Source organism: Malurus melanocephalus, unplaced genomic scaffold, assembly GCF_030028575.1.
Source record: "Malurus melanocephalus ecotype Western Australia unplaced genomic scaffold, MMel_1.1 scaffold_466, whole genome shotgun sequence".
Taxonomy (NCBI): domain Eukaryota; kingdom Metazoa; phylum Chordata; class Aves; order Passeriformes; family Maluridae; genus Malurus; species Malurus melanocephalus.
In genome coordinates, this window is record NW_026623698.1 from 48006 (window position 1) to 72871 (window position 24866).

General features: G+C 42.6%; 1 protein-coding gene across 1 annotated transcript in view; it reads left to right on the top strand.

The window, feature by feature from the left end:
* Positions 1 to 8420: 8420 nt before the first annotated feature.
* Positions 8421 to 24866, top strand: part of MAML3 (mastermind like transcriptional coactivator 3) — a gene marked incomplete at its 5' end in the record, with an annotated part of 80029 nt that continues 63583 nt past the window's right edge. The window contains one exon of the mRNA XM_057380695.1: positions 8421 to 9911. Coding sequence (XP_057236678.1) covers positions 8421 to 9911 — 1491 coding nt within the window. The remainder of the gene's footprint in view (positions 9912 to 24866) is intronic.

Consider the following 24866-nt stretch of genomic DNA (forward strand, 5'->3'; position numbering starts at 1 on the left):
AGACATGTCTCATTACCATGCAAGCAATTAGAATGTAGTAAAAATATGAGTATTAATTACCATGCAAAGGAGTCATTTCCCTCCCCTCCCCCTGGTGCTTGGGTCTTCTTTGCAATGCTTACTGTACTATTAATTGTTCAGCCTGTACTTAGATAACCTGAATTCCTTTAAAGTTATTTGTCTTTGCAAATAAATCTTCAGCTCACCTATGTCCTCAGCCAAGCTCCCCATTCAGGTGCAGGGAACGGATGGGGAAGAGGAGCTAAATTCACCAGTTTGTCTGCAGCACAGTATAACTGATTTAGAAGATTTTTCTTTTAATTTGTTAGCTGTGGAATTCTGTTAATTTGATATTTAAATTATTTTCAAGTGGAAGTTTCATTTATGATGTTACCCCAAGAGGGTGATTAAAATGCATGGGGTTGAAAAGGTACAGTGCATAGGCTATGTGGCTCTCATTTCCTTCCTTTTCAAATTGTATGAAACACTTTGCTTCAAAAAGCATGAACTTGAACTTAGTCATGTGGAAGAATCCCTGAAATTACTTACCCAGCATTGATTTGAGGAACGGGAAGACACTGCTTCATGCAGCTAAGGAATAAGTAGGATTGTTGGGAGTTAACACCAGCGATGTGAAGGGGAGACAGCCGTGCCATTTCTGAGCTCAGCCTTCTCTCAGTTTGCTCTCAGTCTTCTAGAAGACCCTGCACTAGACAGGCTGTGGAAATAAAAGATATCAAATAGAAACTCATAGTCCATGGAAACCTCTGGTGTCATCAGGGGAGTACTGTCATGCCTTTGCTGTCTCTTCTGGTTCCTTCTTCAGGGTTTGTCGAGGAATATTCCGGACTAATATATTGTGTATGTAGATTGTGCCACGGCAGTACCGTGTGAGCAGCTGGAAGGTAATTTGCTTGCCCTGAGCACAGAAAGGGCTTTTCCCTTACAGCAGTTGGACGAGGTTTTAGGCTGTCGGTTCTGAAGTCAGGAACAGAGCTCACATCCTACCAGTGCTTTAATGATGAGGAAAGCAGAGGCTGTGTCAGAGAGCTGCTCCTCCTTTGCAGCAGGCAGGAATGCTTTCCTGTCCACATGCCCCTTTGCTAGGCAGGCAGGATGCCACCCAGCATATCTCACCAGCCTGCTACGACTTGTACCCATCCAAGGGTACAAGGATGAACCAGGACAAGATTTTCCCCAGGAAATCATTCCTAGCATCACATACGCAAATAGACAAGCCAGTGAGTAGTGAATGAGTAGTTGTGGTGCACGTGCAACAGCACTGGGTGTGTTGTTCTGCTGCTCCTTAGTTTAAAGCAAAAGAGGTTCCTGCAGTTTTTTTTTCTACCCTTATTTGCAGGAGCTCTTTGGGAGGCGCAGCTTTAATAATCTCCAGTGTCTGCTTTCTATCATTAGCCCTCTTCTGTTCAGATACAAAGCAGATTGGGAATGTTTTCCAAGGGTGAAGGCTTATCAGCACGACTCCCAGACAAGTCAATTAGAGGCTGCCTGACTAAATCCTCGTAACACACCCTGAAATTGCAGCTTGTGACATCTGTGAGGACAATTTCAGAGAAAGCAGAGCTCAGCTGCTGGGTGTGAAGGGCAGGAATAGGCACTGCCAGCTCAGTAGTCCAGTTTGCAGGCTCTTAGCACCTTCACTAAGACTTTTGCACAAATGGAGCAGTGCTGGCACTCCCGAAGTGATGAGATTGCTGCTTTGCCAATGTTGACCCTATTGGGCAGAAGCAGGATTAAATTAGATGGATCTGAAGAATAAACCATGTAGATCATACACTTGGGCAGAAAGACTCTTTGACAGTGATAACAGCGTTCCAACCATAAAATAATTTGTGCTCTCAAGTTCAGTTAAACTTGCCATGCAATGTCTTTGCCCTCAGCTTTTCTCAAGCTGCTTTAGCCCACACCAGCATCCTTACCTGGCTGACTGAGGGCAGATGGAGTCACAGCATTTACCTGGTTTGACTTCTCCAGCTCTGTTGCAGTTTTGGTCTCGTGCAGTGCCTTTTTTGTTGCCCTTCTTCCCCGTTCTCTGCTTGATCTCCCAGTGTGGTCCAGTTCCTGCTGGTGACTGGGAGCCTGACAGCTGGCAGGGGCAGGCAGCTCTGCCAAGAGATCCAGGCACCCGTGATTCTTTACTCTCTGTCTTCAGAGGACAGCCCTTCCTGCCTGGCCAGCTAAAATGTGTGGAAGTTGATTGTTTTCCTCTCTGTTAGCTCTTGCTCACCAGTGCCCTGATCATAATTTTGCTACATAAGGCTTCATCCTGTGAGTTAGCAGGCATCAGTGCCGTGCTTTCAGCAAAATGAAGAAATTTAAGTAATAGGGGATTGATTTKATCCATTAAATACTTTCATTTGTTGGAAGTGGTGATATGTAAGTCACCTCCATTTTGCTTGGCTGCTTGTCTGAGTTTTTGAAAGGCTGTCCTGTGCTCCCCACCACCTCTGCAGGACAACTGTGTCATTGGGAGGCCACTGTGGAGCTGATGGACTCAAAACACTGGTGACAAGATGTTGGCTGTACCTCAGGCAGCGGCGCTTTGGCAACACTCTGATTTTTGAATGGCAGTGTCAGAGGTGATRCAGCAAGGAGGGGTGTGCAGAACATGAGGAATCCTTTCAAATGTTGAAGCTGAATTGCTGGCATGCAAATGGCAATGCTGATTATTCCTTACTGATCTCAGATGCTGTCACATCAAATCCACTTGCTTAGTGTCACTTCACAGCCACTCTGGGACACTTCCTCAACTATTGATAGGATTTGAGTGCAGCACAAGAAGTTAAGTGGCAAACTTGACGCAGTCTTCAGGGTGCAGGCTGGAGACTGCTGAATTTGTCAGAGCTCATGAKAAGTACTGCCTGTTGGAAGTAGGAAGTATCACAATGTTTCTGGAGAAACTCTGCAAGAAGGCAGAAGAAAGATGGGGCAAACTCAGGAACAGACTGATGGAAGGGAGAGTGGAAGCCATGGGGGAAGGGCAAAGACTTGAGTTCATTTCATGGAAAGGAACTGATGGTCATGATGGCTGGTGGGCCAGACTGATTCAACATGAAGAACTGAAAAGAGCAATTTTTGAAAGAAAGAGTCACAGAGGAGCATGTGGAGAAGATTATAACCCTTATTTTTGCAAAGGTGTATTCCCTGAGGAAGATGGACTTCGGGCTTCAGCTAGTTTCTCTGCTTTCCCACAGGGAGATGGGGACTTTACAGCAGAGCTGGGGAGCCAAGTGGGCCAGACCTCTCATGGTTGTTGCCTTTGCCTTGTATTGGAAGTGGCTGGAGCTGCCCTAGGGAAAGGGAAGTGAGGGGCTATATGTAGCTGGTGTACAAAAGCATCTGTAAAAGTGACATCAGCCTCCTTACCTCAGGGCTCACAGTGAAGTGCACCTGTGTCAGACCCTGTGAATCATGCCCAGATTCTGCYGGCATAGAGAGAATTTAGCCTCTCAACTTCCCCATTTCCCCTGTTTTGTGCAGGATTTTTTTTTAAGGAGCAGTGGAAGGGCTGTTGTGCTGCCACAGCCCCAGTGGCTCCCCATGGATGACTGGAACAGCCGCCCACTAAAGGCAGCTCCGCTGTGGAGGATGGGCTGCGGAGTGGCTCAGCTGTTGCTATAACAACAGTACCTCTGTCTCATTTCTTTTGAAAAATGAATTGCTGCTGGTGAGATGAAGCAGAGCAGCTCCTCCTCACAGATGAAAGCCCTGCCRACAGCCTCCACACACTCTTGTTTATCTGTTGGGTCTGTCACAGCATGTCCGAGCAGTTGTGCCGAGGATTTCAGGATGGGCTGGATTAGACGCTCGTGTCGATGTGTGTTTGCGTGCACGGCCTCTGTCCCCCTGCCTCTCCTCCAATCGAAAGTCATTTAAAAAGTCAACCTGCCAAAGTCTGACCTTTTCTCGCTCTGCAACTGGAGTTTCTCCAAAGGCATATAAAGAATCGAGTGTCCTACTTCACCTTCCTCTGCTTTGGGGTAGAAAACTGCTGTGAAATGAAGATCCATCAGCCAAACATTTTGTGTCAATAAAGCAAAAGGCTTATGAAGCTGGCAAGGGTGTTGTTTTATTTTAATATTTTCCTTTGATTTTGATATTTTCCTTTTATTTTTATTTTATGCGTCAACTGTCTTCTGCTCCTAGGCAGAAATCTCTCAGCTCCTGTGAATATCATCACGATGCATGCTGTAAAACGCAAACAGATATGTACTTGTACTAAGAAGGAGAGGGAGGGTACWTTACAAGAGACTATTTTACTTCAGRAAATGTGTTTATAGAGGGAAGGGGACGTGCTGGGGTTTTAGTCTAAGATGCCRTGGAATCCTGATGGTGGTAAATTGCCAATTTATGGTCGGTGTAGGATATCCAAACCATCCAAGTGTTAAGTGATTAGGAATGAAATCAAGAYATGAAAATGAAAGATTTAATTGAAATAATTTGATAAGAATATTTCTGTGTTGTACCTCAAAAAAGGAGATGCATCTATCGTTATGGCTCCCAACTCCCCCAAAATGCTGGAGTCAAGGTGCTTCCCCACTTGCAAAGCCTGTACCAGCATGTTGCCTTCAAACAAACCTTTCATGTTAAGTTTCTATCTACTTGCAGTTTTTCAATGAGCAAACAAAGAAAATAAAAAGATTAGTTGTCAGTTAACCCCCCCAAATCCTAAAGTCTCTGAAGGAAAATAATGTGGAGGTTCAAACTTAGAATAGCTTTAATTTAATTTCTTCTTGCAGCAAGGCACAACTTCTGTATGTTTCATATTTGATGGAAAATAGTTTCCATGTCAAGCTGCTTTTTGTWGTAATGCATAATAAACATGATTATTAATATTTATGTACTGGGCCAGCTTTTACTTTCACTAAAGTCACTATATATTTGTACAGGGAGACATCCAAGTTCCTGCAATGGTAAAACTTTGGGAACTGATGTTTGCAGGGCTGGTTATTTGCCAGTAGATTTGATCGTTTTGGTAAACATTCATATACAAATAAGGTGATAGATTCAGGATAAAATAGTAAATGTTGTARAACCTAAAAGTGTGAAACCATGTGAAAGCATACTACTCTTACCAATATTTTGTAAAGGTTTCATTCAAATTTGCAAAATGTATGGAGTCAGCTCACTTGTATTCCTCAGGAGATAATCGCTCTCACTACTCCCTGTCTTGTCATTAAGACAAGCTTCATTTGSATCTTTTCCTTATAGGAACTTTACTTCATGGCCAGAAGCCTGCCAYCAGGTCCTGTTCTTACTTTAGCCCAGCATTTGGTCAATATGAAGGGCATTGGTCCACGACACATTTTGAACATTTCTTCAAATCCTGTTTTTGCCTGTGCATGTCCATTGAGCTTGGTCTTGAGTCACTTGTTTCTTGGTGRATGTTTCTGATATGGCAATAGTGGCTTTGCAGTGAGATGGCTTAGGAGCTGAAATGGGTGATTTTAGCTGTTAATTGTGTGAATGACCCATTWGGGGCAATATTTAAATATGCTGTTTTAACCCACTGTATCAACTGGCCAGCTGCACTTGAGGCCAGCTCATGCTCTTTTTTTTTTCTTGCCCTGGAGCTGTGCCGCTGTGCTTGTGAAGCAGTACCATTACCACATCTGTACCATCCTTTCCTGTCTCCAGGGTCTGATCTAGGGTTATTTAAAGATCAGTGGAACAAACTCAGCTGTAGGATTCTGCAGCATGGCAGATMCACTGCTCAAAAAGCCGCAGGGACCTGTAATGCCACACACTGGTGTTCAGCTTAACATGGGTTTTTAGGGGAGGGAGGCAGCAGAGGTGAGAGCCATTCTATTAGTCCCCCTGTGAGATCTGGTTTTGATCCTTCACACTAGTTCWGAGTGTTGACTTCCTTTCCACATGGCTGCTAACTGGTGCAGATTGAGGCAATTACCACCTCTGGGCAAGCACCACTTGCTAGCAGAGCTCTGCTGCTGTGGCACAGAGAGTTGAGAAGGTGATGCTCTCCYGCAGGGCTCTGTGCTCTGCAGCCTGGCAGGTTCCTGGAGATTTTGGCTGATAAACCTGGCTRTCTCTATCTAGAGAGAGTGGCACAGTGTGCATTCCCACCTGCATTCCCAGGCAACTGCTGCTGCGGTTGGGAGAGGAGTGAGAACACAGCGGGGAGGCTCAAAACATGCTCAAAGGCTTCCTGACCCCCACATTGCTGAGGGCTGGTTCCCCATCACAACCTGCAGCACAGGGAGAGGAATTTTTTGGTGCAAACAACTGGCTGTGCTGTTCCCTCATCCCCAGAAACTGCGGAGCAGAGAGACTCAGGGACAGCTGCTGATGAGCTGTGCAGGCATAAATTCACAGAATGGTCTAGGTTGGAAGGAACCTTAAAAAGCTTCTCATTCCAACCCCCCTTGCCATGGCAGGGATACCTCCCACTAGGCCAGGTTGCTCAGAGCCTCATCCAGCCTGGCYTYGAACACTTTCAGGGAAGGTGCATCCATAGCTTATCTGGGCAACCTGTTCCAGTGTCCCACSATCCTYGCAGGAAAGAAWTTCTTCTTAATATCTGATCTAAGTCCACTCACAGTCAGTTTGAAGCCATTCCCCCTTMTCCTATCAYTAGGAGARCTAGAAAGGGACTAGAAAGTCCCTCTCCAGCTCTCTTGTAGCCCCTTTGGGTACTGGAAGGTGCTAYAAAGGTCTGCCCRGGACTTTCTRTTCTCCAAGATGAACATCCRCAACTCAGATRAACATCCACAACTCTCCAAATTCAGGGKTTTAAGACCARACACCAGAGGASAAGACCAGCCATGTGGTCATGGAGCAGCTGGCTTKTGTGGCACYGCAGAAGCCAAGAGGTGCAGGAATTTCAGTCTGTGGGAGGCTTGGCACACACACGCTTTGTGCGGGGCAGAAGAGGCAGCAAAGTCTCAGTCACTAATGCCAACAGTGACCCACTGGGGACTCTTATTCACATGKTAATTGTTTTCCCACATAAAAAAGCTGTTCTGCTCCAGAGCAAATCAAGTAATTGATGGTCTGCTGAGACTCAGCCTCGCCTTTCTGCTTGGCTCTGTGCAGAAGAGTAGCTTCACCAGCAGCTTGGTGTCCAATGCATGCTCAGCTGTGGCTGCAGCAATGCCTGTGCTGGCCTCATCCTCTGCATTGTGTGCTGAAAGAGGCYTGAGGGGTAGGAGAAGGACACAACCTTCCAAAACCTGGGCAAGATACAGATTTGCTTGCCCATTTTACATGTGAGATGAAAGGGGAACCAGCSCTCCGGGATAGGAGTAATAAATGGGATCTGGATTGTGAGAAGAAAGAAGGTTGAGGACCTTTAGGTTAGGGAAGGGGTGGGAGCTGCGTGTCTGGGACTTTCTTACCAGTAAAAATACTTTAAAAAATTGATAAAATCTTTCAGTATTTTGTCTTCTATTGTTCTAGTATCAAGGATGCAAGTGTGTTCTGAAGGCGTTTGCTAGAGCTGTGACCTCTTTGCTTCCTCCCCTCCCCACTATTGTTTTTTRCCTTAGCTGAAAAGGGATGCTTTTTTTAGCCTGGTACATAAGTGAAAGACTTAACTTGGGTGTGAGTGGGGAGCACTGTAGCTTGTTGCAGCTCTTTGCTATGCTCCTTTAATCTGACTTAAAGCTGATGTTAATATGTATTTTTTATAAAATTTTTATATTCTGATTTATTTGCTTTCCTGGAGATTTGTCTTGATACTATTTTTGTTAGCTATTTATGTTTTATGTTAGCTACTAGCACACAGCTGCTTTCCTTTTTTTCATTGATTGAGTTAACATTATGAAAAGTGCCTTCTATTTTTTAGGATAGATATCTTTCTTTCCTTCCTTAAAAGTGATTCTCAGTATGTTTTATAGCCAAGAACAGAGGGCTAATCAAATGAAATTATGTTAATTTTTTTTTGTTGACACCACATTTCAATGTCAATCAATTGTATAGCAGTTATTTTTCAAGAAGTTTCTAGAAACTTCCAACAAAAAAAAAAATAGAGTCATTAGCAAATTTTAATGATTCTTTTGTTTGTTTTTTTGGTCCACTTTAAGAGTCCTCATTGTGTTAGGTACACAGTTTAAATCTCATCCCTATATTAGGYACCAAAAAGTTGAATTAGTCAACTTGCTCCCTAAATTTCTGGTAGCTTGGAAAGCACAACACTATTTTACAGTTCTGCTTTCCTAGTCAAGGGTCTGGTTTGGGGCRGGGGAAGGTGTTTTGTTGTTCAAGTTTCTTTAGACTGTCTTTTCAAATKGATGAAGGCATAAGAATGAAATCAGAGAAAGTTCCTAATCAGTTTTAAAACTTATTGTCMCTGGCTTGATGAGCAGTATCTTGTCACAGTGCTCAAGAGCACTTCTTTTGCATCATGGTTAATTTTTTTCTTTCCTTTTGTTTYATTTAAGCTTCAAGAGACAGTCAAAAGGAAATTGGAAGGCGCACGTTCACCTCTCAATGGAGAGCAGCAGAACGGAGTTTGCGATGGGAACTTTTCTCCAACCAGCAAGCGTACACGGAAGGACGTACCAGGCATTGAGGCAATCAACAGCTTGCCCAATAATTTGCCTTTGCCTGCTGTTTCTCCTCTTCACCAGCTTGACATGAAAGCTCCTCTGCCCCTGCAGAACAGTGGAACTCACGGTGGTGGTCTAGAAGACTTGGGTGAAAACGGTGGGCTTTCTGAGATAAAGCTCCCTGTCAATGGCTGCAACGAGCTGGATGATAGTTTTAACATGCTGCAGAACAAGGAGCTAAAACAAGAGACTTTGGATGACTCCAACTGCATAGACACTTCTGAAACATCTCTTTCGAATCAGAACAAGCTCTTCTCGGACATTAACCTAAATGATCAGGAGTGGCAGGAGCTCATAGATGAGCTGGCGAACACTGTCCCAGAAGATGATATACAGGATTTGTTCAATGAAGACTTTGAAGAGAAGAAGGAGCCYGAGTTTCCCAGGCCTGCCACAGAGACTCAGGAGAGTGCAAGYGTGAAAAGCGATCCATCCCATTCTCCATTTGCTCACGTCCCACTGGGCTCTCCCCAGGTGAGACCRTCTTCCTCCGGTCCTCCATTTTCCAACGTCTCCACGGCCTCCAGCATCGCTTCTGCATCCAGCGCCCCTCCAGCCCCAGTCTCTGCYGGGTCACCAGCAAACTGTGTTGTCCAGTCCCCTCAGACTCCCAGCCAAGCCCACACTCCCAGCCAGACGCAGGCACGCTCTGGAAACGGCTTCCTGCTGAACCCGGCACCCGCTGTGGCAGGGTCAGGGCCCGGCTCGGTGACCCTGCCGAGCGCTGACCTGTCCCCAGCTGAGCAGCTGAAGCAGATGGCAGCCCAGCAGCAGCAAAGAGCCAAGCTCATGCAGCAAAAGCAGCAGCAGCAGCATCCAAATCAGCCCTCAAGCTGGTCACCGGTGGGACCCCCATCTAGTCCCTACGGAGGACCCTTCAGCGCAGACAAACCAAATAGTCCAATGATGTATCCTCAAGCCTTTAACAACCAAAACCCAATAGTGCCTCCTATGGCAAATAATCCCCAGAAGACCGCAATTAATAACTACCTCCCTCAAAATCACATGAACATGATCAGTCAGCAGCCAAATAACCTGGTCACAAACCCCTTGAGCAAACAGCCCAATATGCTTTCTTATGGCAACACCAAGCCCCTGACCCATTTCAATGCTGAGCTGAGTCAGAGGATGACCCCACCGATGGCAAATCCCGGGAAGAACCCCATGATGCCATACATCCAGCAGCAGCAGCAGTCCCAGCAGCCGCAGATGCCGGCTCAGATGGCGCACCTGAGCGAGGAGCAGAAACGCATGCTCATCATGAAGCAGAAAGGAATGATGAATCAGCCCATGGCGTATGCAACACTCCCTGCCCTTGGTCAGGTAAGGTGAGCGCACAACACGTGGGCAACAAAAGGAGATCGATACAAAGGCTTAGTATGTCTTTGTTCACTCTCCTCTACTCACCTCCTCTTTCTCCTGGAAAGCATAGAATGTCATGGCAAATGCTTCTTGGGTGTTTCATGTGGTATTGGAGCTTGATTATTTTGAGAAACAACTGAAATTATGTTGCATAATGCTTTAGACCTATTGTTAATTCTGCTCTTTCCMKTCAGTGCTTAGGGCAACTCTARGAAGTTTTGGGTCAGAAGTCACTCYTCTTTGGAGCGTTTGTTTCTCTTTTTTTCATAATTCAAGACTTGATGGTTGTGGATCCCAAACCACTGCACGGTTTCTTTTCCAGAGTGCAGTTAGCATTGTAACAAATGAATGGAGTGGTTGGTTCCTTCTTCCTGGGGTAGAGATCAAGCCAGCTTTAAACAGCATTTTTTGGCATTTTGGCTCTGGGAACAAAGAAAGAACATTTTGGGTGCTGAGTGCCTTTGGTTTCAGCTGGAAAAAGTAGGAATGCTTTTAGTGGTCCTTGAACCATGATGATGAGATGGTTTATTCTGGGACTTTCAAGCAGTGTTTAGCAACTCCGCAAGTATTTTGTCTTTCAGCAAGAGGCTAAAGTCATGTTTGCTTCCGTGCCTTGGTATCACTGTCTCACCTGTATTCCATGCTAAGCTCTGGTGCAGCAGTTGCCAGGCTTGGGGAATGTAATGAGTTAATAACCAATTTGAATATTGGTTACAGCAATGCCCCRTCGCCTCCTGGGTCAGCAGGGTATTCCTACTTGCGCAGACCCTGTAAAGATCTGCCACTGGTGTCATGGAAATGTTTAAGAGCAAATTTTCTAAATGTTGATTTGAGAGTTTAAAAATGGACTAAAGTTAATAATCAATTCCTAAAGTAGGTGATGCCTTCACAGAAGTTATGTGCCACCAAAACATGTCAGGAATTCTGATAAACACTAATRGAATTATGGGTTGATCTTTTTAGCATGACAACTTTTCACCAAATTAGCTGTTTCCACGTTCCAACAAGGAATACTTCATTCTGTGCATGGTTTAACTGTGACTCACACTGTAATGCRTGAAAATATACAAATATACAGCAAAATTTGTCATTCTTTCAGCTTGTGGAGTTTGGGAATCTACCAGTAAGGAGGAGTAGGCGCTTTACCAGAGCACATGAGCACATCACATATTATTTAAAATTAATTGCAAAACAAAAAGAAGTGTTTACCTGCCTCCTGGTTTTGGTTCAGGATGTGTGGTTGACAGCTCAGAGGTTCATATTTTTGTATTAATTCTGCTTGCCTATTGCATTAKACATAGCTGATCTAAAGCTTTTTGGAAAGGCTTATCTAGAGAAATACTACATGGAACTTGGAACATTATTTCTAGAGAAATAATGACGTGKAACTCAGACTGTAATTGGAGCTGCAGATTTGTACGTTTGTAACTGAGAGGCAGAGGATGCTTGGTCATGCTGCCTAATGCTTTATCTTTTCCTTCTTTTGCTTTTGTTTAATCTCTTGAACTCAAAGACCAATCAAACAGTTGACAGGGTAAACTGCCTGTGTGAAAGAGTTAATGCAATCTCCTCCATTTCATAAGTCGAGAAATTCATGTTAATATCTCACTGCAATTCCCCAATATGAACAGGTAGCCAAGGTTTTAGTTATCTAATCTCAGTTCATTTTTTTTTAAATGTAAGAAAAACTAGATATTTGGATGGTAGACATTCTTTCATACACAAGTCCAGATATTAATTTCTGTGAGATATAAACAAGAAACTTAAGGGAGAGCCATACTTTGTTACATATTATGTGCAAATCACATTATTAATCCATATGGGATGAAGGACTTCTGGCTTTTGTGTAGGCATCAAAAGGTTCCCTTACTACTTGTGGAACCCACTTGCCTATGCTGGAGGGGCTTTGTTTGGTCGGTGAGGTTGAAATAGTATTTCTTCCTTCTTATCTCCCTGCTTCACTGAAAAGCATTTTCCTGTGAAAAATTGGGAAGCTTATTATTGTGAGATGTGTGTGATGGAACTTACTGGTTTTGCAAAAATGGTAAAGATGTTGATATAGTTGAATTAAACACAGACTGATACAGATTAACTAATTCTACTACTTACTTCAGGATGCTGATGGTCACATATGAAAAATAAGAATATTGCACTCCTCAGTTTGAAACAAATGGCTGAATATAAAGTGAATGTATCTTTCTGTCAGTTTATAGTTTCTACTTTCATTATAKTTTTGGAGTTTGACAGAGATTTGTAAAAATRTAYGTTTGTGTTAARTKATGACAATGATTGAACAAATTATATTTAAGGGGAAAAARGRATATACCTAYTGCATCTCACAGTTAGCARTGACCATATATTTCTGTTAAGTCACTCTTACAAGGACRTRTTTGAGAACYAAAAGCTGATTTAGGGAACATCTGACATGTGCAYAAGTGCCTGATCTTATTTTCTGTGTTCTGCTGTAAAATTTAGGTGCGGTTTAGTTGTGTGCCTGTGTATGGACACTAATTAAACCCATTCCTATTTGTGCCTGAGGTACTTCTGTTGCAATAAGTAGCATTTTTACATGAACTCATTGCTTCAGTTGTTCAGTGTATTTTAGCAAGACACACCATTCTTTCAGTCCAGCTGGGATCTTGCAAATGCTCTGTGGAGGTCAGCTGCCCGTGACTGTCCTATTAATGTGTCAGTGCTCTGGGTTTGTGTCCTGGACATGCTGAGCATCACTTGTAAATGCACTGCTCTTGTGAAGAGAGGAAGCCTTTCTTGTATGTGTGTCCCTGGTTAGACAGGCAGAGTGCTAAATTAGCAATCTAGCTAGCAGAACTAGTCTCCAACAGAAGTGAGATTTCTCTAAATGTTCTCTGCACTGTTGTTTTTTGAGATTCTTCCTGTCAGATGTGTTAGTTCTTTGCTTTTCTGTAGACATTCAGGACTGGTACTGCCACTGCAGTTGTAACCCTCAATACACTGATGCTGAACGACCCCTGTGCTCTGAACCATTAAGTCCTGTTTCTTATTCTATACCTTGTTTCTCTTCCATGGAACACTGGATGGGGTGTTTATACACAAAGCAGATATTGGTTTGGATTTTTGAGTCAGGGATTTTTCCAGGGGTAGCYTGAGGATAATTCTGATAGGGTTTTTTTTCTGGAAGCTAGAGGGTTAAAACCATGGTCAGATCCTGACCCATCTGCATCCAGCAACGCTCATGGTGGATCCTGACTCATCTACCTTATCGAGGATCTGTTCTTGTATTAATATTTCCTTGTGCCTGATTGTGTTCTCCACTTGGTCAGATTTGTACTTAGAATTCCCTGCTCTTTACCTTGCTCTGTGTACCCTGATCTGCCYTAAACCCAGTTGTTAGTTTGTGACTATGTGGCAGGTATTATTCTTTTTTCCTCTCGCTTTTTCTGGGTGGTTCTTCCATTCTTGCTTATCTGAGGCTTGTAGGCTCATCCACAAAGTAGATTTTTATGGGGCTGGTAATTTTTTAGGTATTTGAGGGGTAGAGGTCCTCTGGTCTTCTGGTTCTCCCATGATAATAAAAGAAATCTTCTGCACAAAGATGCAACAGTGTCTTTTTTAGACTTTTTATATGATTTAAGAGATAAAAGCAAGAAAGCCTGAAGCCACCTCCTTGTCTCAAAAATTATGCCATTGCTTAACCTAAAATGTTCCATTAAGTTTCTGAGATGTGTGCAAAGTTTTATAGGAGGAACTTTTTTCTCTTTTTCCTCAAACCGAAAAGTAGTTTCAAACTGAGGAAAAATAAAAACATTTTCTTTGGGAAATTGAGGAATAATTGATTGTGCCTTTTCATGGTTCCAGCTGTTCAATATGAACACATAATGGTAAGAGGAAAAAGCAGCCCAAAGGAGAAGTTTAATGGCTGAGGCAGAATTTTATGTTTGGAGCTAAGTGTGTGAAGAAAAGTAATGAGAGGGYGAAACAAAACAGAATTCTCTGTGGGTGTAAGAAAAAATAAAACTAGACTGTGGCTCTTTGCCTGCATGGGACTGTGAGGATGCTGCAATTATTTCCTATTGAAACCACTAGTTATATTGTTTAAAATTTTGTAGGGATGTGAATGAAGGGGAGAAATGGCACCATCCTGCAAGCATATCTTCCYATTTAATTATTTGTCCTTTGTTTTAATCTTATACATTCAAGATGCATCATCTGCTCAGTCTGGTTTTGTGTGCCAAAGATAAAGGGAGACCTGTGACCTGAGAACATTTCCAAAACATAATCATCGTTGTCCTTTAGAAGTGAAAAGGTGTGTTTCTCTCTGGAATTGTGAAAGAGATTTTACACTTTTTTGAAGGTTATCTTTGGGGTAGTGAGAAAAAGAGATCGTTGATGTTCTGGGATTTGGCCTTTTTTAAAAGTCTACCTGAAAGTAAAGAAGAAAGGCTACAGATTTGTATTCACTTCATGAAAGTTTGACAGAGACACAACTGTCTTACCAGATTTTAGGGGAGACAGGCTGGAATGGAAATAATGAAGGAGACAGTGAGGATCACTTGCTGAGCAGCCTATACAGCTGTAGTGAATGTTTGTCTATGCCATGTTTGACTCATAGACACTGCTTTCCACAAAACCTTTGGCTTGGAGTTTACATGCAGTGCCTGCCTTTTACAAAAGTCCAAATGTGCTCCCTGGAAATCAGTCTCCAGTAGACTTTTAAGGACAGATGGGTTGACAAAATGTGCTTGGATGGATTCTGTCCATCTCATCAGCCAATTTGTGAACATGGCCTGGCCTTCTTACCATGCCTGTTGTCATCCCCATTGTGTTGGGAAGGAGGCCATGTTAGCATAAATCACTAGAAACAAACMTTGGATAGCACCTGGCTAAAATCACTGTGGCGTAACACTAAAAACCAGTTTTGTTGGTGTTTCCTCATTTTGTGACCTGTGGTTGGTGTGTACGTATTAATGTAGTAGAAACTTTGTTCATTTCTTATGGCAATGTTTTTCTTCATTATCAAGTCCTTTCTCTAGCCTAAATCTTGCAAAATTAAAKTATAAGTGCATTCYTCCTRTGCCCCAATTAAACCACTCATCCTRTTGTAAGGAAATGGGAGCAGACTGCGCAGGGAAGTKKTTGRTTCACCATCCCTGGAGGTATTTACAAGAAATGCAGATGTGGTAGGGCCATGGTTTGGTGGTGGACTTGGCGGTGTTGAGTTAAAGGCTGAACTCKGTGATCTTAGAGGTCTTTTCCAGTCTACCCTATGACTCTATGCAGTTCTTTGGTGAAACCTGCTCTCCTGAAACCATGTACTGGCTCCTGACCAGTATYCACTGTTAAATCCTCCGGAGTCATTGCTGGTAGAGAGCTGAAATGATTTGTTCCATTGTTTTGCTAGAGAGTGCATCAGAATAACTGGTCTCTTCCACTTTAAATAATGCAGTTGTAGTGGTAAATCTTCAATTCAYAGAAACTTCTCCATTTGTTTAAGATTTATAGAAATACATTGTTGTATGATTTTCTTCTTGTCTAGTTTCTCGAAGACTTATAGTGCATATTATTTTCATCAGTAAAGAAAATGTCCCACGTTATTTTTAGAAGTAGATAATTTGTATTACTGACTGCACAACGTGTATATTAAATGTCCCCTATTTTACTTCCTTTTTTTACACTTTTTCTTTCTACATGATCTAGATTRCTACATAAAGAGCAGTTTGTCCTGTTATTTAGCAAGGCCCAACAGTTTGATGATTCAATGTGTGCCAATCAACTCTCCTTCTGTATTATTCATTACAACTGCAGTTGTGAAGCAATGTGGTTTTGAAATGTCTACAGCAGAATATTTTTATATAGCTTACTACCCTTTCCTGGTGGGCTTCTTCTGCCATTTTCTCCTGAAARTGCAAGTTAGGGTCATCAGTTTTTGCCTTCCAGTCTCATGACCCTTTCCACCTGCTTTCAGCAACACCAGCTATAACCCATTTCTGATTGTCCCTGGTGCACATAGAGAACAGGCGTAGGGAGCAAGGAAAACTGCAGGATTCCTCTGCCCATGTACCCATCACCAGTTACCAGTGTAATGGGAAACAGGTTCCTTTGCTAATGGGGGAATACATGGCAATCCTTTCCAACTGCTTCTTCAGGCAGTCCCATTCACCCAATCACTGATAAAATAACCCAATATTGTGAGGGAAGAAAATCTCGGTATCTCTGCTGTGGTGGGGCTTTGTGGAGGGTGTCAGATTCATGTGTCAGGAGGGGCAGTGCCCACCTCAGAGGTATTGCAGYTAATTAAAAATTAYACTCAGTGACAGCTTCATTTTGGGYAGCATTRTGAAGAGGTCTRAAAATCAGAAATGCCACAAYTGGAGTGTCTGCAACTATCTGYGCTACTCTGTAAGGTATAAGAAATGGCAGAAGAGGAAGAAAGACACAGAGAGAAGTCTGGGAGATTAAGCACTGCCAGAAAGAAAATCCTGTGCTCTGTTGTAATCCCTATGTTCCTTAAACATCTTCTCTCCACCCCACCAGGAACATTTTGAAGGCACTGATGGAGGCTGTTTGTTTGTCCCAGGAGCATGAATACAGCTCAGCTGTTTTGCTTGAGGAGAACATCATTAAATAGTGACTGATGTTCCAGCTAGGAACTTAGGACCACATAAGGCTTATATTTTCAGAGGAAAAGTAAGAGTCTCATCTTTAGGGGCTCATTTTTGCTCATCTTTGTTCACTGCAGTTCATGGCTGTGGCTCAGGAGTGTTCTGAACTTGTGACCAAATGTCACTGAGTTTTGTGAAGTTACATGTGGAGCCCAACAGCCCTTTTTAAATTTGTGTTTACATTCTCCTTTGCAGCTAGTATAGCTTTTTGGACATATATTGCCAGGACCTTTTCTGTCCCTTCTCTAAAGCAGTGTGACTTACAGCCTGGTGTACCTCAGCAGAGGTCTTGGCCACCTGATCCCAAAGCAGTGTCAGCATCCATTCWAAGCCTTGAGCTCCATTTCTGCCTAACCTGTGTCTGTGTGAAGCAGTGCTCTCCAAAATCAGTCTGTGCTCCCTGGATGGCTGGGATGTTCCACCTCAGCAGCAAGGTGTRCCTTTTACTTCTGAATTCCTACTTTGCCTTTCATTTTATCTATGTGGATCCTATTTCTGGTGCTTTTCAAAGCATTTTTAAATATTCAAGCTTAATGCTACCTAGAAGCATTATGTTATCAGCTTGTGTGTTCCCTTCCCTCCAGAAATATTTCATAATGCTGTAACATGTATGTGTCCATAGTAGGAACACTTAATACCTCTTGAAAGACTGTCCCAGTAAGTGCTTAAGTGCAGATTTGGAGTCCTGCACKCAGGAGGTTCTGCCAAATCCCAGCTGATGCATCTAATTTGCTAAAGAATGTGACTTCTGCTCTGTCAGCAAAGATTTCATTCCTCATGGGCAGTGGTAAACTTGCCCTCTTTATGTTAATGTTCACCAGCCTAGTGTTGTCTGAGACAGCCAAGTTTGTTAATAAGGAGAGAGAGGAGCCAGTCTGTTGGTCCCTATGTTCTTTGCTCTCTTGTTGCATTCTGGAGTCCTCCCACCCCCTACTCAGTCCCTTTTTCATGTGTGAGAGGAACATATTTTACACATTAGCCTGCAAGCAGAGCTTGCATTTTGGGACAAAACCACCCATTCTGTGGCAACACATCTTCCGAACAGGTGCTTCCTCATTTACACCCAGTGGGAGATTGTTAGCAGCTCTTCCTCTACAGWAAGAGTGGAAGCTGCCCACAGAGGGTCAAGTATCTAATAAGAAAACAAGCCCAAGTTCAGCAAAATCATGTTTTTGTCTCCTTTTCACTTCTGTTTCACACTTGGACAGTGTAAAAGTCAATTCCTCTCTCCAGAAGCTTTGTCTTTGGYTGCTCATGCTAGCACCTTTCTGTAAAATCCTTTCTGCCAGGTCTCTCACTCCTGGTTAAAATCTCCTGCTTTAAAAAAACAGGTAAACTTATAAGATGCCTTCTRTTTGCTTATACTATTTGGAGAAACTGGAGGAAATTCAATGTCTTTAAAAAAAAAACAGAAAGAAAAATAATTTGAAAGTGTCTACCTAGAGAGAGTGTAAGGTCTKTCCTGGGATGATCACTCCTGTTGTGGCATGACATTCCTTGAAGAGTAAACATTMTCAAAAGAATCTGCATTTCAAATTCATTTTCATTTTTTAAGTTTGTTTCTGTGCATGGTATTGCCTAGAGAAAGCAAGATTCCTGAGACTGCCCAACATGCCCTTTCCAGGGAATTATTTTTCCAGTGTGTACTTCTTCCCCTCTGCATCCAGCAGGTTGCAGGGGAAGGGGGGGAATGATTTTTTTGTTGTTGTTTTGGTTTTTTTTTGAACTGTCCTATATTATTTTTCTCCTCCTTTTCTCACTACCCCATGAGCCATTTTTCTTTCTTTCCCTYTAAGTTCCCTGCTCAAGTTTACCCCCTGTTTCCCCTCATCCAGCTTTTATTTCTCTGCCTCCATTCTTTACCTATTTCATAGCACAGGACCTTTCTTTTGGTATTGTCACAGTTCACAGAARATTATTGCAGACACTACATCTTTTTGTGGTCTGTATACCTCTGGCAGATGGAAATAGTATGAAATATTTGTTGTCATATTAAATGTTTTTTTTAACCAGTCACAGGTCAGGCGAAGGACTGGGGGATCTTAGCTTTAATCTCACTAATGTTRTAGCACCATCCATGAGATAAATTTGGCCTCTCCACCTGCAATCTGACCACTAACCCATCTCAACCAGGATTTCAGTGTTCCAAACAATGGAACCTCTTCACTGGATCAAGACTGTTTTGCAGTGTGCCCTTATCATAGATGGCTAAAACAAAAAAATTAATTTTCTACTGTTAAATGATCAGGAACATGCACACCTAGARGATTTGTCTGTGGCAGGAGAATGCAGTAAATTGGGCTTACAAACCYTTGCAGTCTCACAGATGGAAAAGCAGTTTTAAATGATTTTTTGGGGGGAGTGACTTTTAAGCCCTTCATACCATGTAAAACTGTTCTCATCACTTGAAGACAGCTTCACCWTTTCCACAGGCAGTGCATAGAACAGAAATATTTAAAACCTTTTAAGAGATTTCTGTAATAGTTACTATGTATATCACAAACTACACAATGCACATGGATGTGTAGTAAAATTTGGTGTATGTGGTTGTTCTGAAGATGTATGCACCTTATCTCACTACATGGGGGCTGCTGGTCCAGGGTGAAGGAAAATCACATTTTTTTTCCCCAAGCACCTGCTYGCATTCCCCAGGTAAAAGACAGCACAATGGGGAAACTGTACATACCAAAAAGCTTGTGTTTCTGAAGCAGGTGAAGCTCTGGGTGTCAGTGGGAGATGTCAGAGATTTCTCACTGTGACAAGAGAAGTCACCAGCTGTGCCGCTCTGGAAATTTCCCTTTGCACTTGCGCATTCCTGCACCTGGTTTGCAAACAGCACAGGGATTACATCCCCAGTTCTTTCCAAGCTGCAGACAGGAGTGAAAACTGCAAAAAGTAATCCTTGACTSGGGTTACATAAAGGGTGGGCTGTTTTCCAAGGGCCCTGCTGAAAGGGACACAGGTGTCACCTGCAGGCACGCTTGCTTTGGCTGGGAACATAGATCATGTTAGATGCGCTGAAAGTCTGGGATTTTTGTGCTAATGGAGCAGTGGAAAAGGCCCCAGCCTGGCAATGACTGGGCATCAGAGAGTTGGGAAACCACGGGTACCRGTGCAGTCTTTCAGGAGAAAGCAGCCTGTGGAAAGAGCAGGGCCCCTAAACCCCTCTGCCTTGCAGTAAAAGCTGCACTGCTCACACCATGCACGTGTGCATGTGCATTGCTGTCAGCAGGATGATTCTCCCTGCAGCTGGCCAGGGAAAGCTGAATAAACACCAGCAGAACCCTTAGGGCTTATTATCCACTCACCTGTCTGCAGCATTCTGCCTGCCTGCTCTGCTTCCCATGTGCCAGAGAGGGTGAGCGTGCTTTGGTTCTGCACAGCATAGGTCAGAGTGGAAATGTCAAGGCTGTAACTCAAGCAGAGATCCCAACATTGTGCTTCCTGTAGCAGCTGTGGTGTGGCCAGCATGGACTGGGAGCTCTCCTGGGTGCACTCTGACATTGCTCTTTCTCTAAAGGCAGCTGATGTTCTGCTTGGCTCTGCTCCTGCTCAGGCTCTCTGCTTTAGGTGCAGTGTATTGGGTCAAAAAACCCAAAATAATAATGTCAGTAAATAAGTTGATTTATTCATGCTCCTGTGAAGCACATTCCTCTGTAAAAAACACAGACTTTTGGAAAATCCTTATTGGTAAGTCTGAAATCCATGTACTGCAGAAGACACTGAACAACAGGGCACTGTTTTATTTTTAAGGTGGTMTTTTATCATCTCTCAGATTTCTCAAAGAAAAGAACGTGGGTTATTGTGATTAATTTTCACTTAATTGAGAATACATGGTGTCTCTCTCCTCCATTTTTCTTATCTATTCCACCACTTTTATTTTCTTATTAATAGACTGTGCTTTGCCTTTTCAACTTAGTGAGAGCTTTCTCACCTACACAACCTTAGTCAATGGGAGCACTTACATAAGGACTGCACAGTCTGCCTCTGTGCATTTTAATGAAATTGGAGAAATGGTGGGTTTTTTTTTTTTTCCTTGTTCTTTGGGATTGCATTCTTCTTTTGGCTTTTTTTTTGGCCTCTTGAAATTAGATCACCACTATGCAAAGACAACACACCRTGATCACAGCTTCATTGCACTATGCTTGTATTTTCTTGAATGTTGTTCCCATCTCTTCAAGATTAAGTAAGATCCAGTGGGCTGGACCTTTGATCTGCATAATAAAAGGCAAGGAGGTAGTTTGCAAATCCTTGCTTTCCATCTTTATTCTTTGCAGTTTGGGACCTGAAGGCCTGAAATAGTTTTTGCTTGCTAAGAGGAAACTTTATGTAATATATGTGGAGATGCTGTTATGCTAATTAGTGTTGTTAGGAAAAATCAATGCATGTAAGTCATCCAACAGCAAGCAATGATCTTCTCACAATCAGCAATTTATCATGCSTTGCCAGTGCAGGAGGGCTAGAACTATTTTATTCAGATAAATTTCTCATTCATTTAGTCTGTAAATCACGGTACACTTCATGATAGTAATTTTTAATGTGGCTGCATTTTGTTAAGTTTTAATCATGCAGAATGGATTTTATCTGACAATGAGGTCAACCTATAGTCTCTTCCTCTGTCATTTGTATCTTACCAYCCCATCATGGGCAAGATCACAGTCAAACCTGGATGTCCCAGACTGCAAGGGGATAGGGAAATACAAGAGGCACAGGAAGTTGAACTGTTAAAAGAGTAATTTTTAAAAATTGAGGCTTAGGTGAKGATTTACTCTCAGTGGAACAACAACAGATTATATTGATGTATCTTTGCATCTAGCTGAATTTGACAACTCTTTGCACGAGCTCTCCAATGACACTTGGAGCTGACTGCTTCGAGTCAGGCCTGCAGGAGCACCTTTAATCCACTGGACACCCTGGTAGRGATGTAGCTGATCCTGCTCTTTTGTCTGCATTCCATGGTGAACTTTTTCATTGGAAAAGTGGTGGAAGATGAGGCATGGAAGGGAGGCAGGAAACTCTGTGGTTTTCAGTGAGAGACAGGCTCTTTTCTTCAGCRTCTTCATCTTGAGTCTGAGCTCTGCTGTGACTTGCTCCTTCTTAAGGTGGTAGAAAAAGCCCTGTTGTCTTCATCTACAACAGGAATGCGTCCTGGATCTCCTTTTCAGCTTCAGTACAATTCACCTGGTCTGCTTTTGATTTATGAGTGGCTGTGGAGTATTTCTGTTTGCTTCTTATATATGTGGTTTGACTTGATGTCCTTCCCCTCTGAAGGCAGTTATGGCTATCTTTTCTCYTTCCTGCTGGCTTCTCTATGTTTTGGTCATCTCCTTTCCTCCTATATCCCCTTGCACAAGTCTGTGTCACATAGCTGGGCTTATTAATAGGCTTATTAAAACCCTCAAAGAGAGACCTGCATCTCCTCTAGGTGTTCCTGTGCTCCTTGTGGCACAGGAGCTGTCACATGGCCACCTGCATGGCCRTGGTTTTCTCTGCTCCCTTTCACTGGATGCAGCCTTCATGTGAGATCAGTATATCATTTACACAGGGGTTTGAGTTCCTTCTGGAAGAAAGGTACTATAGGAGTATAAAATCCTCATAATGTCCCAGAAGGCTGGCCATCSGTCGTGGAAGAGCCATTTCAGTTCTCCTTTGAGATCCCCTGATTTCTTTCTTTTGTTGYTCCCCTGAGAGAGTGACAATCTGGAGACTGATGACCCTTTCTCTTACWACAGTACTGGAGGAGGGAGAGGGAGAATTAACTGTCCATGAATTTTGCAGGAGTTTTTTTCCTCCTGCATGAAAAGATTGAGATACCTTGTGTGTACTGAGGCTGTGACTCGCCAGCCCGTGATGGTTTCCATGTGGAGCCTGACCTGCTCTTTTTAGGAYAGACTCTCTCTTGTTACACTGCTGCAAATCTGGAATATTCATTGAAGATAATGAACTTATGCAGAAGCCATTTTACAGGGGGGGAAATAAAGGTAATTTTTCTGGTAAATGTAAGTTGAGCAAACCTTCTCAGATGTTTTGTTTGGGTGGTTGGTTTTTTGTGGTTTGGGGATTTTTTGTTAATATTGAAGAGAAGTGCATTCTTCTGAAAACATTTTGTCTTAGCAGGTTTTCAGTATCTCTGTGTCTTTCTCTGTCTYGCTAATGCAACTTTGCCTACAGCCTCATGCATTAGCAATGCAAAGCAGATTTTGAAAGCCAAGGGAATCCAGGCTCTTCCAGATGAACACTGATTTTTTAAAAGATAAAAATCTAGAAAGAATAAAGGTTGTCCAAGTGACATATGGTGTGACAGTGACCCTACTGTAAGGACAGATGTACAGAGCTAATGGTAATCCTGCACCAGAGCCAGATAACATTCTGAGGTTAGGAAATCAAAGCCCCAYGCTTTGGCTTAGCAGAGAATTAGCATGTGGAGCCTGCCTCAGTTCTGGAAACAGGGCAATTCAGTTCTCAGTCATGTTGCATTTGGGGCTTTCAGCTTTGGTAGCAGCAAGATCCTACTTCATGCCGWGCAGGAAAATCAGAGCCATGTCGTTTGACCAGGGAACAGAGTGTATTTAGTAAAGCTTCAGTGTTTAGATGAATTTGTAGAGAAGGTGTGTACTCCTGATAATTCTGAGAAGTTCATGTCTATTACTGCAGAAACAGGCCATGCACTGCTTCAAAGCTGTGGGGCTTTTAAATTGGGGGTTAAGTGCTGAATGTTCAGAGCAGAGTACTGAAACCAAGGCAGCCAAGCGATGTTTGGGGCCTTTTTCACATGGGGACCTCAGGAAGTCACCTACAGCAAACTAAACCTGAGGTTTGTATGAGAGCCACCTCTGCTCACAGAAATTTAATGACAGAACCAAGTCCCAATTCTTGGAGTGCAGCCATGGCTCCCTCGAGTCCCAGCACAGGCAGCCCCTGGCCAGCAGAGTTTTGGGGCAGCCTCAGGTGGTCAARCACTGTGCAAAGGCACATTTCTCTTTCAGAGAATAGCGTGTAGTACATATGATGCAATTATTTTATTTTCCAGTGGCTTAACATTGAGTGAGTAAATCCCTTTTGGCATAAATGCTATGGCCTTGTTTAAAAAAAAAAAAAAAATCGCAGTCAATAGTGAAAACCAGGAATGTTTTGCATTCTCGGGGAAACTACCKCTACCTCACCCAAGCCCACTTCTCTCTTTCTTCTGGATTTTAAATATATTTAGCAATGAGATCTTCCTGATAYATATTTTCTGAAAATACAGAAATAGGTCATGTCTTCCAATATATTGTATCAGTAGTAATCTTTGGAAAACAGAAATTAATAGGGCAGGACCATCATTTTTTGGTTCAGTTTTGGATGCCTTAGCAGCATTCAGTTAGGCTCGATTTTTAAAATGGCAAAATGATCCCATTATCAACAAAATAGAGGATCATGACTGAGACGTTTTGACCATACTCATTGCATTTCTTTTTAAGTTTACTTTTGCTTTTCCACAGAGGGAGAATTTGGGTACAGRAGAAAAACACAAACCTAAAATGCCTAAAGGCAACATATGATTAAAAAGAAAAAAMAWATGTTTTCAGGCTTCTTTTGGAAATGTCCTGGCTCAGTTGCAGAAGGTAGATAAGGATTTAAAGAATTTGTTGATGTTGTTCTTCAAATCCTATGCACATCTTTTGTATCATTATTGGTCAGGAACCTGTCATATTTTTTCCTACTTGCTATCAAATATTTTCTGTCATAGTATCTAGATTGAAGTGCAAAATTAAGGTTATGACAAAGTTGTTGTATTTCAGTCACTCCTGAGTAAAACTGCTTTATCTATTTAAAAGGCACATGTCAGAATTTTTTAATAAAATCTTTTTGAAGGATTTTTGGGCTTATTCATTCCTTTAGAAACAAACTTGGGTATTTATTGTCATTTCTCTTTGCATTTTGCATTCAAATGGTGGTGGTATTATTTTTTTTTAATTGGCCTCTGTGCATATCTGTCTCTGCTTTCTTGTCACATCATCTGCTTTTTGTTTCCCGCCTGCAAGCACAGTTACATCCTCTTGCTTAGAATAATGCATGATGGAGGAAAAGAGGAAGCTAACCAGGAAATAGCCCACTTACACAATACCCTCTTGTTTTTGATGGTGTCCCTGGAAGCCAGTTAGTCATTCCTGCACACACAGGCAAACAGCCACCGTGAATAGTGAATATTTAAAATCCAGGCTGTGAACAGTGTATCTGTGTTGGGTTTTGTTGCAAGTGATAGTTCACTAATAGTTTAAAACTCAGAGACTGG